The following is a 14,191-nucleotide window of genomic DNA, read 5'->3' on the forward strand; positions in this document are numbered from 1 at the left end:
CCTGATGCCTCTCTGGGTGTTTGGTGTTTCAAAGGAAGCCAGAGAGGCTGCAGACATTTGGAGTGGGGATTGCGTGGGACAAGACGTTCGACTCTTGGCCATCCCGTAATTCCGAGAACAGTGCATTCCACCCACAAGCATTTCATCAAAATTCGCTTCTCCTTTTAAATGTGCGTTGGAAATGCTGCCAAAACAATGGTACCTTTTATCACCTCTGGTGGACTTGCTAAGAAATGTTGGGAGCAAACGTGTGTTGCAATCCAAAAGATTCTTAAAGCGAATCTACAATTGAAACCAGAACTTTTTCTTTTGGACTTGATGGACCAACAACTTGGAAAAAAATTGGGACTTTATTTCTGTGTATGATAACAGCAGCAAGACTTTTGTATGCACAAAGGTGGAAGGATGCACAAATTCCCACACTGGAAGAACAGATGGTGAAATTATTGGAGTTGGCGAAGATGGCAAAAATTGACAGCATTGATAAGAGAAAATACTGTGACTGGATTTGTTTCTACCTGGAAACCGCTTCTGGACTATTTGCTTGTAACTGAAAAAAAAAAATGAAGTTCTGATTTTGGGTTTTGATGCTTAAATTGTTATTTTTGATAGAAATAATGTTTATTAAGGTTTAGTTAAGATAAGAGATCAAAGCATTAATATTTGTATTCATATCTGTGTTGGAGAAGGTCGGAAGTCACTTTCTTTGAATTTCTGTCTAGCTATTTCTGCCCTTCTTTCGTTTTTCTTTTTCCTTTTAGCTCTTTCTTCAAGCTTCTCTGTACTTCGTATTTTATCTGTATTTTGAAACTCTAATAAAGTCTTTATTAAAAAAATTCACTTCTCCTTGCAAAGGTATTTGGAAGGCAGATTCTCTTTCCGATGTGATAGAAAAGATGCAGACGCTTTTGCTACAGCGCTACTTACATCTACTTACAGTTCTCAAGGAATTGGACGTAATTCAAAAAAAACCTACACAACTGCCACCTATATGAAGACTAATTCATCCCTATCACAAGGACGTAAACGCACATGCATCTGACCAGCCAAAGCAGAGCAAACTAAAACGCTTACTCCCCACCCCACGCCCCAAACCCCCCCAAGGTGAGATGGAAGCTTCCAGGAAGAAAATATTCCAATTTTCATTCATCTAAGAATACTCTTTGAAGCTGAGTTCACTCCAAGAAAGCAAGTGTATGAGCCAACAATCTAGAACTAAGCAGACTTTCTGAGAGAGAGGAGAAAACCCAGAAAAGGGTCAGACACTTTCCCTTTCAGGATTCAGGATTCTATTTCTTCCTATTTCCCTGATCTATGCAATTTCTCACCTCCAATTAAAATGTTAATTTTAGCATATGGAGAGAAACCTGCACATACACACATACATTTATCGATTTTGTCACCGCCCATCTCCTCCCATCACTTGCTTCTGGAGTAATTTGAACTCTTCTGGAAAGATGAAGATACCATCAGAAATTAAAAGGGGAGTTTGCACTGGAATTTAAAAGGAAAAACATCCAAGAACTTCACCTTAGGCACTCTTTTTAATTTAAATACTCTTCAAAATAGTTTATTCCATGAATCATCCTCATCAGAAAAATGCCTATGTATGTAACATTTCAGGATGCGAACACCGTCTCATTCATCCTTTACAACGGCTCTGTAAAACAGGTCATTCTTATAGAAGCTGTGTCGCAAAAACCAGGCAAAGTGTACAGCAAGCTAAATATGTCCACTGATGAAGAAATATCTACCAGGGATTTTCTGTCCCGCTATTTGATCCTCAGCGTTCTTGTGCCCCGCTGCATCTCATGCCTCGTTTTGCTTCTGCTGTTTGCAAAAATTAGGACACGGTTCTCAAGTGCTTAGGAACACTCCCTTCAGCTGGTTCTCCTCTGTTCGTTCTTTTCCTCAATTTTTTTTGTTCTTCAGCTTTCAACTGAACTAGGGCTTCATCACTCCGAGGAGGACGTTCCAGGGCCTCTCTGCTGTCATCAGCACATGCCATGGCTTCATCCCGCAGTGGTCCAAGGTATGCAATGCAGCCAAGTCTCTTAAAACAGATGCAGATCTGCACATTAGGAATCGTGGAAACACCTAATACAGGTAGTCCTTGACTTACGATCACAATTGGGACTGGAATTTCCACCATAAGTCGTGGCAGTCATAAACCATGTCACCACGTGACCGGACCCAATTTTACCACCATTTTTTTACGGTGGTTGTTAAGCGAATCACAGGCGGTTAACCGAATCACCGTGGTCATTAAGTGAATCCAGCTTCCCCAATGGGTGTTTTTTGCAAAAAATGTCGCAAAACGTGGCCACATGACTGTGGGACGCTGCAACCAGTCATAAATGCAAGCTGGTTGCCAAGCGCCCAAAATGCAATCATGTGACCACAGTGTGGTGGTGTGACATTTTTCAATGCTCAAAAGTGCTTTACAGGCCGTAAAGCACCCATTCTGAGACCGTCGTAACTTTGGACTGTCATTAAATGAACGGTTGTAAATCAAGGACTACCTGTAGAAAAAATCCCAATTGATGATCATTTTTATCCAGTCAGGGCATGGTCTGGGTGGGGCAGGGCACAACAGAGAAACTATGCAAGTCTTCATGAAACCATGCAAGTCTGAGTTTGAGGAAAGGCATTTCTAAATAATTTGTCAGTTATATTCCCAACTTTAGCATAGGGTAATGCTTTGTAGGCGTGCCACACCTCAGCAAAACATCCAAATATCTTTTTAAAAAATGTATACACAGTACATGCAATGTTTGTGTATTTGTGAACGGAAACATAGAAATCGGTCCTGGTAAGAAGAGGATTCTAGCTGGCCAGACATTTTATGCTTGCACAGAGTTCAGTGAAGTATTGCTTTCTTTTACAGGTACCTCCTGGTGCTGAGGACTTTCCCCTAGACCTGCAGGGCCAAATGATTTGCACCAGCAAACTAGGCAATTGGCTACTAATGTTATAAAGTTGCTATAACCTTTCCTAGAGATTCCTAGATCCTCCAAAGAATGACTAGAAACCATGGCCATGAAACTCATCTCCATCTGCCACTGCCATCAAGCAGATTTAGAACTGGTGCAACTGTTCAAAAAGGGCAGTAAGAAGCTGGAGCAAGTTCAGAGCAAGACTACTAAGATGGTAAAGGGTCTGGAAACCAAGTCCTGTGAAGAATAGTTAAAGGATCTGGGTATTTTTAGCCTACAGAAAACTGGGGGAAGTTATGATAGAAGTCTTCAGATAGCTGAACAGTTGCCACACAGGAGGAGGTGTGAACTTACTCTCCACTGGCCCAGGGGGCAGAACCACAACCAGTGGGTTTAAACTAGAAGGAAGGAGGTTTCAGAATGGACATCAGCTGGATCTTCCTGACCATATGAGCCAGTGGAACAGTCTGCCACATGAAGTGGTGAACTGTTCTTTGCTGGTGGTCTTCAACATAAGCTGGATGGTCACGTGCCAGAGATTCTGCACTGGATTCTACACCAAACGGGGGCTTCTAACCTAAATCTTCGATCCTATGAATGATCTCAAATGTTGCTCTGAAAGTGGCCCTGCAGATGCTTCGCAATTGGCAAAGTCTAGAATTTAGTTAAGAGCAGAAGGGGAAATACTTCATGGCACTGGGTGGAGTTTAGAGGACCATGCCCAAAATTCACCTATTGTTCATACATCTCAATAAAAAGAATATAGTTTTAACGGTAACAGATGTTTGTCACCCAGTCTCTACTAACTAAGCTTATAAATCAACTGCCTAGCACTGAGGGGGCATCTCTCACTGCTGGCAATAGCCCCCCACCCACCCACCCACCCACCCAGCCAGCCCGTTCAAATAATTGGGAGCACATTATACAGGCGCCAGTTTTATCAGCTCACTGGATTCAGCCGTCCTTCCTCTGACTGCTCTGCTTCACCATCTTGAGACTTTGGCGTAGGACAGCTGAGATCCACACCTAGAAAAGACATTTCATATATTGCTTGCATGCCCCCAGTTTTACTGGATACCCCCTTTTCTTCCATGTAGGAATGCCAGTGAGCGAAAGAATGTCCGCTGATCAACTCTCAAGTTAAGTTATTGCCGCTTTTAAGGAGATGCGTTGGCTGTAATAAAAGGATCAGCACTTAGGGCTAGTTTTGACCTGTCAACAGTTCAGAAGGCCAGGTGACTTAGCCAACTGCCTTCCTCATCTGAGCTTTTAAGATGGCCTGCAAGGAATTTCTCCTGCAAATCCTTATCCCGTTTATGGAATCGGCAAATCCCTTCCTAATTCCAAGAAAGATTGGCAGGTGGGGTGGAGAACGATCAGCCCCACTGACTTGGTGGTGTTTAAACTCTCACGTGGAAGACTGGGAAATGTGGATGGCCTGTACACGTTCATGGGGTTAATATACACCTTAATTTTTAAGTCAGCTGACAATTACAAATAACTGCATAAAATTCCATTAAGTGTCCATCACAAGCTAACTTCTTGTGTCGTGCACGAGAGGTGTGAACTTGCCAATGCTTTTAGTTTTTGCACAAAACCGACCAACACATTTTCTACCACAAATTTCCTTTTGGTTATGAAACTACAGAACGCTAGGCATTGCATTTTAAAGATATCATAGGACAAGGAAAAGGTGGACTTTAGTAAGATTGCGGCCTGTCTTCTACGTCTAATGATCATTCCCTGTAAACCCTATTCAAGGTTCCAGCCAGAAAGCCAGATGTTCCTCCAGGATATTAGAAACCAGGGGTGCAAACCCCCACCATCACATGGGGCTTTGAAGACACAGGGGTGCAGTCTTCCAAAATTTTCCCCAAACTGTAAATTTTAATGTGTCCACTATGTATATAACATTTTAATTGTTATATACGTAGTGGGCAGTAATTACATAGCTCCATTTTCACTAAATATAAATTAAATCAGATTTAATTTTTGGCTTGGCTTAACCTAAACTTTGGGGATCATTTCCCCTGGATTAAATAATATTATTTATTTATTATTATAGTTGGAGTAGTTTCCCTTTCCCACAATAATTTTTCAACTAATAGCTGACATGTCTCTGGAAACAGTGAAAATGTCCTGCTCTTACTGGGCCCCTTTTAAAATTACGTTTTCTTTTGATTTATAAACATAAATCCCTAGGTTTACAGAAAAAAAAAACCTTGGTTTTTAGCTGTCCTGCTTCCAACTGCTAAATTCTGAGATACCTAAGCTTGACTTATACTTAGCGATATTTATTATTCAAATTCAAATTTAATTACTGCCCAAAAGAGGGACTCTAGGTGGTTTCCAATAAAATCCAACTATAATCATATAATATGTATAACGTATACGTGTTAAAAGGTATACAAATATTTCTAATCTTCCTTCAATATGTAAGAGTAGTTGAATTGCAATTATGGGATAAGTGAGCACATTTAATGTTTAAATATTTTATTCTGACAAATTCAAACACTTTTGGAATATTTATAAGCATTTTTAGATATATATGCTTTTTTTGCATTATTTATATTCTAAACAGGAGAAAGGGAGAACTGAAAACTGGTTGTATTTCTGTAAACCCTTAGCTATGAACAACAATATTCCCTTAAATACCAATTACAAATGTTGCTAACAGCCCACTGTAGTACGCCTATATCTGCATGGCACATGCATGACATTATCATGCAAATAACACAAACTACAGGTTGTCCTCACTTAATGACCATTTGTTTAGTGACAGGTCAGACTTACGACGGTGCTGAAAAACTGACTTACAACTGATGCTCACACTTAGAACCACTGCAGTGTCCCCACAGTCATGTGATCACAATTTGGGCACTTTGGCAACTGGTTCGCATTTATGACTGTCAAAGCATCCCGTGGTCATGCGATCACCATTTTTTACATTTCTGGCCAGCTTCTGACAAGCAAAATCAATGGGGAACCATGTGATTTGCTTAACAATGACGTGGTTTGCTTAATGACTGCAGTGATTTGCTTAATGACCACTGCAAAAAAGGTCGTAAAATTGGGTCGGATTCACTTAATGACTGCTTTGCTTAGCAACCAAAATTCCGGTCCCAACTGTGGTGGTTAAGCGAGGTCTACCTGAATGTAATATGTGTGAGTTGCTTCACATCATTCACGTGATGACACTGCAATGTGCAGCCTACAGCTTGCACCAGGTGCTTCGGTTTGTGTGATTTCATAGCTAAACACTTTCATGTTAAGCTTGACTTACCTATTCTGCATGCTCAACTTGACCGTTCCTAAGTACTCCTCTAGTTTTTAAAATCACATGCTTCCAGAAATGGAAGATTTTCTGCAAACAAAGTGATCTAAGTGGAAAATCTAATTCCACTCCCTATGATTATTCTATCATTATCCCTGCTCTCCTCCCTGCCAAACTGCAAAAGTCACTGCAACAACCCCAAGTGAACACATTTAGGACTACACCCTGCAAACATTTCCCATGGCCAGTTGCAGACATCTGCCACCAGATGACACTGGTGGTGCAACGTGCAAGGCTGCATTGACGTAAGGGGGCAGGGGGAAGGTTTTGGGAAACCAGTCTCACACCCCATAATATGTGTGTCTGTCTGTTTAATCCATTCCCTTGTTTTACTGCTGCTGTTGTTTTAAACAGGTTTCTTGTTTCAACAGCAAATGATATTGTCAGAGGGCAAAAAGTGAAACAGTAAAAGCCTTGAAGAAGGAAAAAAAACCCACACGGTCCAAAATGGGAAGAGCCTCAGGGAATCCCTTACGAAATCACTCCGGGAAACGTACTGGCTGTTTCCGAAAGGTAAAAATAACAGGCTAAAGCAGAATTGTCTGAATTCTCTAGCCCTGAAGGAGGGTGAACAAGCATCGGACTCAAGGCAGCCTTAGCCTTAATAAATAGTTAAAGGGATCACACAGAGAGCCAGTCTGGTGTAGTGGTTAAAGGCAGGAGTCAAGACTGACTCCACAAATGGGAAATAACAAAAGCATCTGTGAAGTTTGCCAATACTTGTACTCCTTGTTTAGCGACGGTTCACAGTTCCGACAGTGACAAAAAAGTAACTACATAACCAATCCTCGCATTTATGACTTCGCAGTCCCTGTTTAGTGACCACAACTGGGACCAGCAACTTGGTCGTTAAGCAAAGCGGTCACTAAGTGAAACCGCAACCGCACTTTCGATCTTCCCTCGGCTTTCCTTTGCTTTACAGGCTTGTGAAGGTCGTAAATGCAAAGATTGGCTGCAAAGATACTTTTTCATCACCACTGTAACTGCGAACAGTCACTAAACAAGGCAGTTGCTAAATGAGGACTACCTGTATTCTCTTTCCTCACGAAAAGAACCAGAATCTGATCAGGGGAACAGACAGATACCTGCTATAGTAGTGCAAAAAAAAATATCTGCCAATTTCCCAGAAAATGATTTATCGCTCAAACACTCTCAGGAGGCCCTCTGCCATTTTACATTCAACTGTTAAGGATATAAATGAACAGATGTGCCAAAAATCACTGTTCTTCAACTCACTTTTTGGAAAGGGTTGTTCCAGCTGGATTTTTAGCCAGATATTAACACGCTGGGTCCAGTCCCCTGGTGCTTCCACTTCCAACAGCCGAGATCGCTCCTTCGGGTAAGTCTCCAAGAACCTTTGACACACTAAACAGGGAAAGACCAGGAAGGCAGGAAGGGATGATGTACAAATTCTTGCTACCTCCAACACGTGTTCTTCTAATCTCTCTCTCTTTTTATATATGACTTTTATTGAAACTTTTTAAAAAGATAAAAACCAATACAAACTAATATAAAGCAAGGAAGAAAAAAGAAAAAGGAAGAAAGCAAAGAGAAAGGGAAGAAGTTCAGGTAAAGAGAAAAAAAGTTCAAGAAAAACAGAAAAGGAAGGAAATGGATACAAAGCCCAGTTTCCGATATTCTTCTAGCAGTTGTAAGTACAATTATATTTTAACCTCTCTCTATAAAGTCACATCGCAATACTCTTCTTTCTATAATCCACCCCTGTCTAATCATCAACGCCATAAATCACAAGTTCATTTTTTTCACCGTCACACAACAAGTCCTAAGGGGTTTCTAGTCAGCAACAAAAGTAGGGAGTGACTTTTCTCTAATCAAAGAAGTTAGTTTATCCATCTCAGCGAGATCTGTCAATTTCATCAACCATTCCTCCACAGTGGGTAGTGCTGAATCTTTCCATCTTCTGTGCACATAACCTGGAGTTATTTATCGCTTACTATCCATAGTCTCTTCTGCAGGCATTGGAAACTGGAACCGTATCTCAAAGGCAAAGTGTTACACCCGCTGTGTTGCCCACTCATCTTTGCAAAGGGAAAAATATTTCGCAATATCTCACTTCTCACGTTCTCCTCCTCAGCAACCACCCAATCATTCCACTCAACAATTTGCTTTCAGGACATTCCTCATTAGTAGTATGCTGTCTGGGATCAAGACCAAAAGTCCTGCCCCGGTGGTGCCATGGAACTTAGCAAGATCCGCAGCGATCCTACCAAGGACCACACAGAATCCAAAACTGTACTGACAATCACACAGCAGATAAATCCAAGACATTTCATTTTTTAGGGGACGAGCAGAATAGCAAAATTGGGACAAGCAGTTCACAGGGACTTGCCTGCTCCGCCAACAGCTTAGGAGAGACAGCAGGCAGAAATTATCATTTTATGTATGGAACTGACCCCTTACACAACAACTCGAGCATTTCATTTCTCTTCACTTGTATCTCAGCCTGTAAGAATGTGGCCTGATGGAGTTTGTCTGGGACTTCTAAGGTTCTTTGCATAACATTTACTAACAACATTTGGAAGCAGTGAAAAAATCCTGTCTGGAAAGCTGGATTTATGTCTTCCGGTCAACCATAAGTTTTTCTTCACAACAGCGTCTGGCCCCCCCCCTTTTTTTTTTTAAAGGAAGTGATTTATCTCAGTAGACACTGCACAGCTGTTTATAAGGAGAAGTCCCTCCATAGGTATGACTGATGCCACACATTATTCCAGCAAGAATAGGTTAAGAAAGGTTTCACTGGCTTAATTAAAGACAGCATTGAGAGTCTGATGCTTAGGAATGAACGCCGCCTTAATTATCTATCTGCTGCACTCAAAATGCCTGTATCAAGCCCCCCGCCCTCCAATTCTCGGAGCCCACGTCCTGCAATGAATGCCGTACCAAACTCAAAGAACTGCTAGTCATACCAGAAGGTAACAGTCTGTTTACAGTAACATTACTTCCTGGTCTATTGGCTGAGATCAAGCGTAGATTGTTTACAGCAAATGTGCAGTAGTCCTCAACTTAGGACCACAATTGGGACTGGAATTTCTGTTGCTAAGGGAGGTGGCCGTTAAGTGAGTCACACCCAATTTTATAACCTTTTTGCCTTGGATGTTAAGTGAATCACATGGTCGTTAAGTGAATCCGGCTCCCCCACTGACTTCACTTGTTGAAAGCCAGCAGGGGAAGGCTGCAAATAGGGATCACCTGATCCAGGGATGCTGCAACTATCATAAATGCATGCCAGTCGCCAAGCGCCTGAAAATTGATCACATGACCGCAGGGATGCTGTGACGGTCCTAAGTGCGAGGACCGGTCGTAAGTCACTTTTTCAGCACTGTTGTAACTTTGAATGGTTGTCAGTTGAGGACTACCTGTAATGAGATACCACGCTGATGGGTCTATTAGGTCAAAGCCTAATTTCTCAAAAGCCTGCATCCCCTGCGAAGAGACGTCTTTCCTCCTAACACATTCAAAGTCCTCAAAAGCATTTTTGAACTTCCTCATCCCAGCTTTCAGACTAAGGTCTCTTAAGTTGCACATTTACCTTACTCTGCACACACTTAAAATCCTAAAGCTATATGCCTACAAATGTGATTGGTGAGCTTTACACTACTGCATGTCTCACTATCCTTTCCCCATCTGGCTGGCCACACTGTGTGTCCTCCCACCACTTCTGCCCTTCAGTTGAAGCCGCAGCTCTCAGAATGGCAGAGCCAGGAATGAAGCTGGAACCGCCATCTATCGGATCCAACTTGGAGAACCTGGAGCTGTTCCAAGAACCAAAACATGACATCAGAGCCTGTCAGGATACAGTACAGAACCTTTTACCTCAGCAGAGGACCACCTGGAAGGATCCCTGCTGGCTCCAGGGGTGGAGCGACCCGCTGCTCTTGGGGCACATGGTGGGGCTTTCTAGCAAGCTTGGAAGCGGAGAGACAGCACAGGGGAGAAGCACTCCTAGCGAGTCTCCAAGCCTTGACACTGAGGATTTTTGGCTCGCAGAAATCATCACAGCCATATATAGTAAGTTTTGCAAGGGCATTAGTTCTCAGAAAAAAGTTAAACAGCCCGTTTGAAAGTGGGACTTGAAATTAAATATTGCAGTGTGGAATGTTCCTATTCAAGGGGCATGCAAACCAGCAATTTTAGCATTTTTGCTTCAAAACTTGGTCATCTTGCCACTGAATTTTGGTGGACCTTACGAGTTCTTCAGGGACAGCCAACGGGATTCAGAACAGGCAAAAGAGGCCAGTGGGCTGTCCACTGTGGCTTATTCTGGCAAGAGCGATCCCTGTCAGTTTCTTTCCCAGCCCTACCTGAAAATGCCAAATATTTATCTTGGGGCTGTTTGCACTGACAGTTATGACCCTTGCCTGTACGCATTCGTGATCTTTAAAATCTATTCCTTCTAATGAACCATGGAACTTTACCTTTCTCCATTCCAGAAGAAAGAGGGCAGCTGAGTCCCAAGACATCCTCAGATGGAAAAGACTGGCAAAAATCCTGAAGCATTTGCATCCCAAGCCCACATCTTCTAAACTTCTTCCGTACAAACATGGTGTCTAAAACAGGGAGCATGTAACATTGGCCGGTGTGTCCGCCACACAAATTTCCTGCAAGCAGAGCACAAAACAGCCCAGAAAGATAACAGATCTTCAAGGGAACTCATGAACAATTTCTTGCTGTATGAATCTCCATCCTGTGGCTGAAACACATGGCCCACTTCTTGGACTTTTTCACTTGTTCCTAATCCTGTTTTTGATCATCTCTTGCCTGATTAAAAGTTCTGGAGAACTCAAAAGGATGTGGATTTCCTCTCCACAGCACTTGAGGGTAGGACAAAAAACAAAGAGTAGAAGGTTTACAGAGGGAGATCCAAATGGGAAATAGGGAATTTTCTGACGGTGAGACTAGTAGGCAGTGGAAGAGACTATTTCCTGTTTTTATTTATCCATCCATCTCCAGGTAGTCCTGACTCCTGGCAACTGCTTGGACAAGTCCATGCTACTTTTCTTGGCAGCATTTTCAGAAGTGGTTTGCCATTGCCTCCTTCCTAGGGCTGAGTGTGTGTGACTGGCCCAAGGTCACCCGGTTGGCTTTGTGCCTGAGGCAGGACTAGAACTCATGTTTTCCTGCTCCTAGTCCAGCACTTTAACTGCTAAACCAAACTGACTCTTATTTCATCACTGTAGGTATTCAGACAAAAGCTGGACAATCATGGATGGTACCAGGATTCCTGCCCTGGGCAGGGAGTTGGAGTAGAAGACATCCCAGGTCCCTCCCAACCGTATGATTCTGTGATCTTTTTGTGCTATTTTGGTTTTTCGATCTACACAGACCTATAGCAATTTTCTCCTATTCCTTATGGAATCCTATTTTCAGGCTTCAGGCAAGCATGGACAGTAAGATGCATCTGTATAAGGAACCCACTCATTAAAATTTATCTGACTCTTAAAATAGATTGGCTTCTCTTACACCAACCGTGTTTTGGAAGATGCTGCCCCACAGAGACACACACGGCTGATCTGTGACCTTTCAAGGTCTTTGCAACTTTCTGGTTTTGGTGCCTCCTGGAGAAACCAGAAGAATCACAAAACATGTCATTGAGCTCCTTGAATTATAAAGTCTGCACGACCGGCTAAAACAGGCTCTTGTTTTGGAGAAGGAGTCCCGAGGTCTTGGAGAAGCGAGCTCTCATTTCCTTCCCTGATCTCATCAGCAGATTTATCAGGCTTACTCATTGCCTTGTCACGGCCCAACCACGAACAGTATGTCTTTGCTGTGACGTTTACAAGGGCAGCCCAGTTCTTCAACTGCCCAAGAATTTTGCAGCATAAGGCACCTCTTTGGGTGGGCGTGATTGCTCTCCGATGACTCACACAGTTGGAGCGTACGGACAGAGCTAAGAAAAGCATAAGGCCCCCAATGAGCAAAGAAACCCAACGCAAGCTGGACTGCCTGGCAGCCCAAGAGAGATGTCAGATTCTGGCCACAGGATACCATTCATTTTGGGAAGCTGACAGAGTCTGTGCTATGAGGTCCACCATGGCCTTAAAAGGGGATTGTATGATTGCTGTAGCCCCATTCCACATCGACCCTGTCACGGTCAACACAACCAGCCTTTCACCATCTCAACCATTCATGGGATGCAGCCTTGCCCCAACAAAGCACGAACCACAACCAAATTCCCAGAATGGGATTGGTGGGTGAAAGGGCCACTACAGGCAGCAAAATGGGGGGTCACTGAAGAATGTGCACAAACAACCGATAAACACAAATCAGGGAGACAAAGGTGTAACAAAACTGAATGGACTCGCACAGAAGACACTTGCTTTTAAACATCTAGAAACAAAGTCCTCTTCTTTCTGAGAACCAGGTATCTTAGATTGCAGCCTCAAGCTACATCAACCAAACGAAAACAGAAATGCAATGAAAAGTAGGCAGAGAATCTATTTGCAAAAAAAAAACCTCATAGGAAGTAAAATGTAGGACAACTGGCCATTTAACGATTACGTTTGAAATATTATTCTAATGGCTTAACCCCCGTGCATCTTGAGAAGGATTCACGATTATGTTCACAATAACCTCAAAACTTATTCCACCATTGTCTTTCCACTGCACTTTGATCATTAAAACAAAGAGCCCAGAGCCCCGTAAATGGTCGTTGTTCTGTCTAACTCACGACTGACTGCCAACACACCAGGGCCTTTCCCAGACTGGCATGGAGATGAAGATGCTGGTGGGTGAACAAGGAAACTCCTGAATGCAACTTGCATATTCTGTGTTCTTTCCAGTTACTAAGGTTTAGGAAAAACAAAGCTATTCAAATTTCCTGAGCATTTCTACATTCTTCTGCATTTCTAACAGTTGAGTTAACTGTTAAAAGGACAAAACCCTTAGCCTGAATGAGAAAGAACCATGAATGTTTCACACACGACCCCAGAGGTGTCTCAAAGCATACGTGATTTCATGTCGCTTCAAAACGAAGCCCGCAATGTGTCATCTGAGAGGCCCAAAATGAGCCATCTGGTGAAGGCCAGAAAGAAAACGGACAACCCACGGAGGAATCTTCCACAAAATGGTGAGAAACTCCCATTTGAAGCTGGCTGGTTCTTGTCCTCTTTCTAAAAGGGTAATCTGAGAAATCGTTTCGGAAATTGGCCGAAATACCTTTTGAGCTGGAAGAGAGGGAATGGAAGGAACTCTTCACCTAGAAGAAGCAGGGAAACCACTCTGTCAAATCATATGCAAAGAAAAGGGGAACGTATTCGTCGTATTGGCATGGTTTTGAGTCTTCGCCGAAAGCAGACACAGTTCTGTGAAATGGAACAGCCCTTTGAGACTTATGGGGAGGGGAAGCACTCGCATAGATGACGAGGGTCAAGTCAGTCAAAACTGAGCAATCCAATCAAGGTAGGTCATCTCCACAACACCCTTGTTTTCCATTCGGGAGACACCTGGCACAGTTACATGCTTTGTTCTCACACTCTGCTTGACTGGGGCGTTCGCTAAGGCCATGCAGGGGAAAAAAAAACCCTCCATTTTTCCTCTACCACTTTCCCTTACGTTTGATGAAAGAACACTGGCTTGTGAAATTCCTTTCAGAGGAGAAGAGCCTTTTGATGGAATCTCGTGGGTAGAGGGTGCTGTTGAATTCATTTACTGGTGCAACAGCCAACAGAGTCAGCACCCCATCTTGCTTCCCATGTTTGGGAAACATCCTTCCCATGGCACTTTTGCAAAACTGGGGACCTGGGCATCCAGGCAGGATTTCACATGATGGAAAGATGTGTCACAGATAAGGAGGCTAGCGTATTTTTTGACCCCTCCAACAAAAGCATAAAATCTCCATCAAGAGAATTTGAAAAGCATTTCTGAAGCATCCTGAGATTAAGTTAGAAAAACAGAAGCTTCT

At 42.8% G+C, this 14,191-nt stretch overlaps 1 protein-coding gene across 2 annotated transcripts in view; it reads right to left on the reverse strand.

The window, feature by feature from the left end:
- Positions 1-1,588: 1,588 nt before the first annotated feature.
- LOC134505029 (protein FAM169B-like) overlaps positions 1,589-14,191 on the reverse strand; it is a 44,569-nt gene continuing 31,966 nt past the window's right edge. The window contains exons 6-9 of one of the 2 annotated variants that reach the window (XM_063314543.1): positions 10,707-10,889; positions 7,507-7,635; positions 3,886-3,962; positions 1,589-2,053 (exon numbers count right to left, since the gene is read on the reverse strand). In XM_063314543.1, coding sequence (XP_063170613.1) covers positions 1,844-2,053; positions 3,886-3,962; positions 7,507-7,635; positions 10,707-10,889 — 599 coding nt within the window. In that variant the 3' untranslated portion in view covers positions 1,589-1,843. The remainder of the gene's footprint in view (positions 2,054-3,885; positions 3,963-7,506; positions 7,636-10,706; positions 10,890-14,191) is intronic. The other variant, XM_063314544.1, reaches the window with a different exon arrangement.

Source organism: Candoia aspera, chromosome 13 (genome assembly GCF_035149785.1).
Source record: "Candoia aspera isolate rCanAsp1 chromosome 13, rCanAsp1.hap2, whole genome shotgun sequence".
In the NCBI taxonomy this organism is placed as follows: domain Eukaryota; kingdom Metazoa; phylum Chordata; class Lepidosauria; order Squamata; family Boidae; genus Candoia; species Candoia aspera.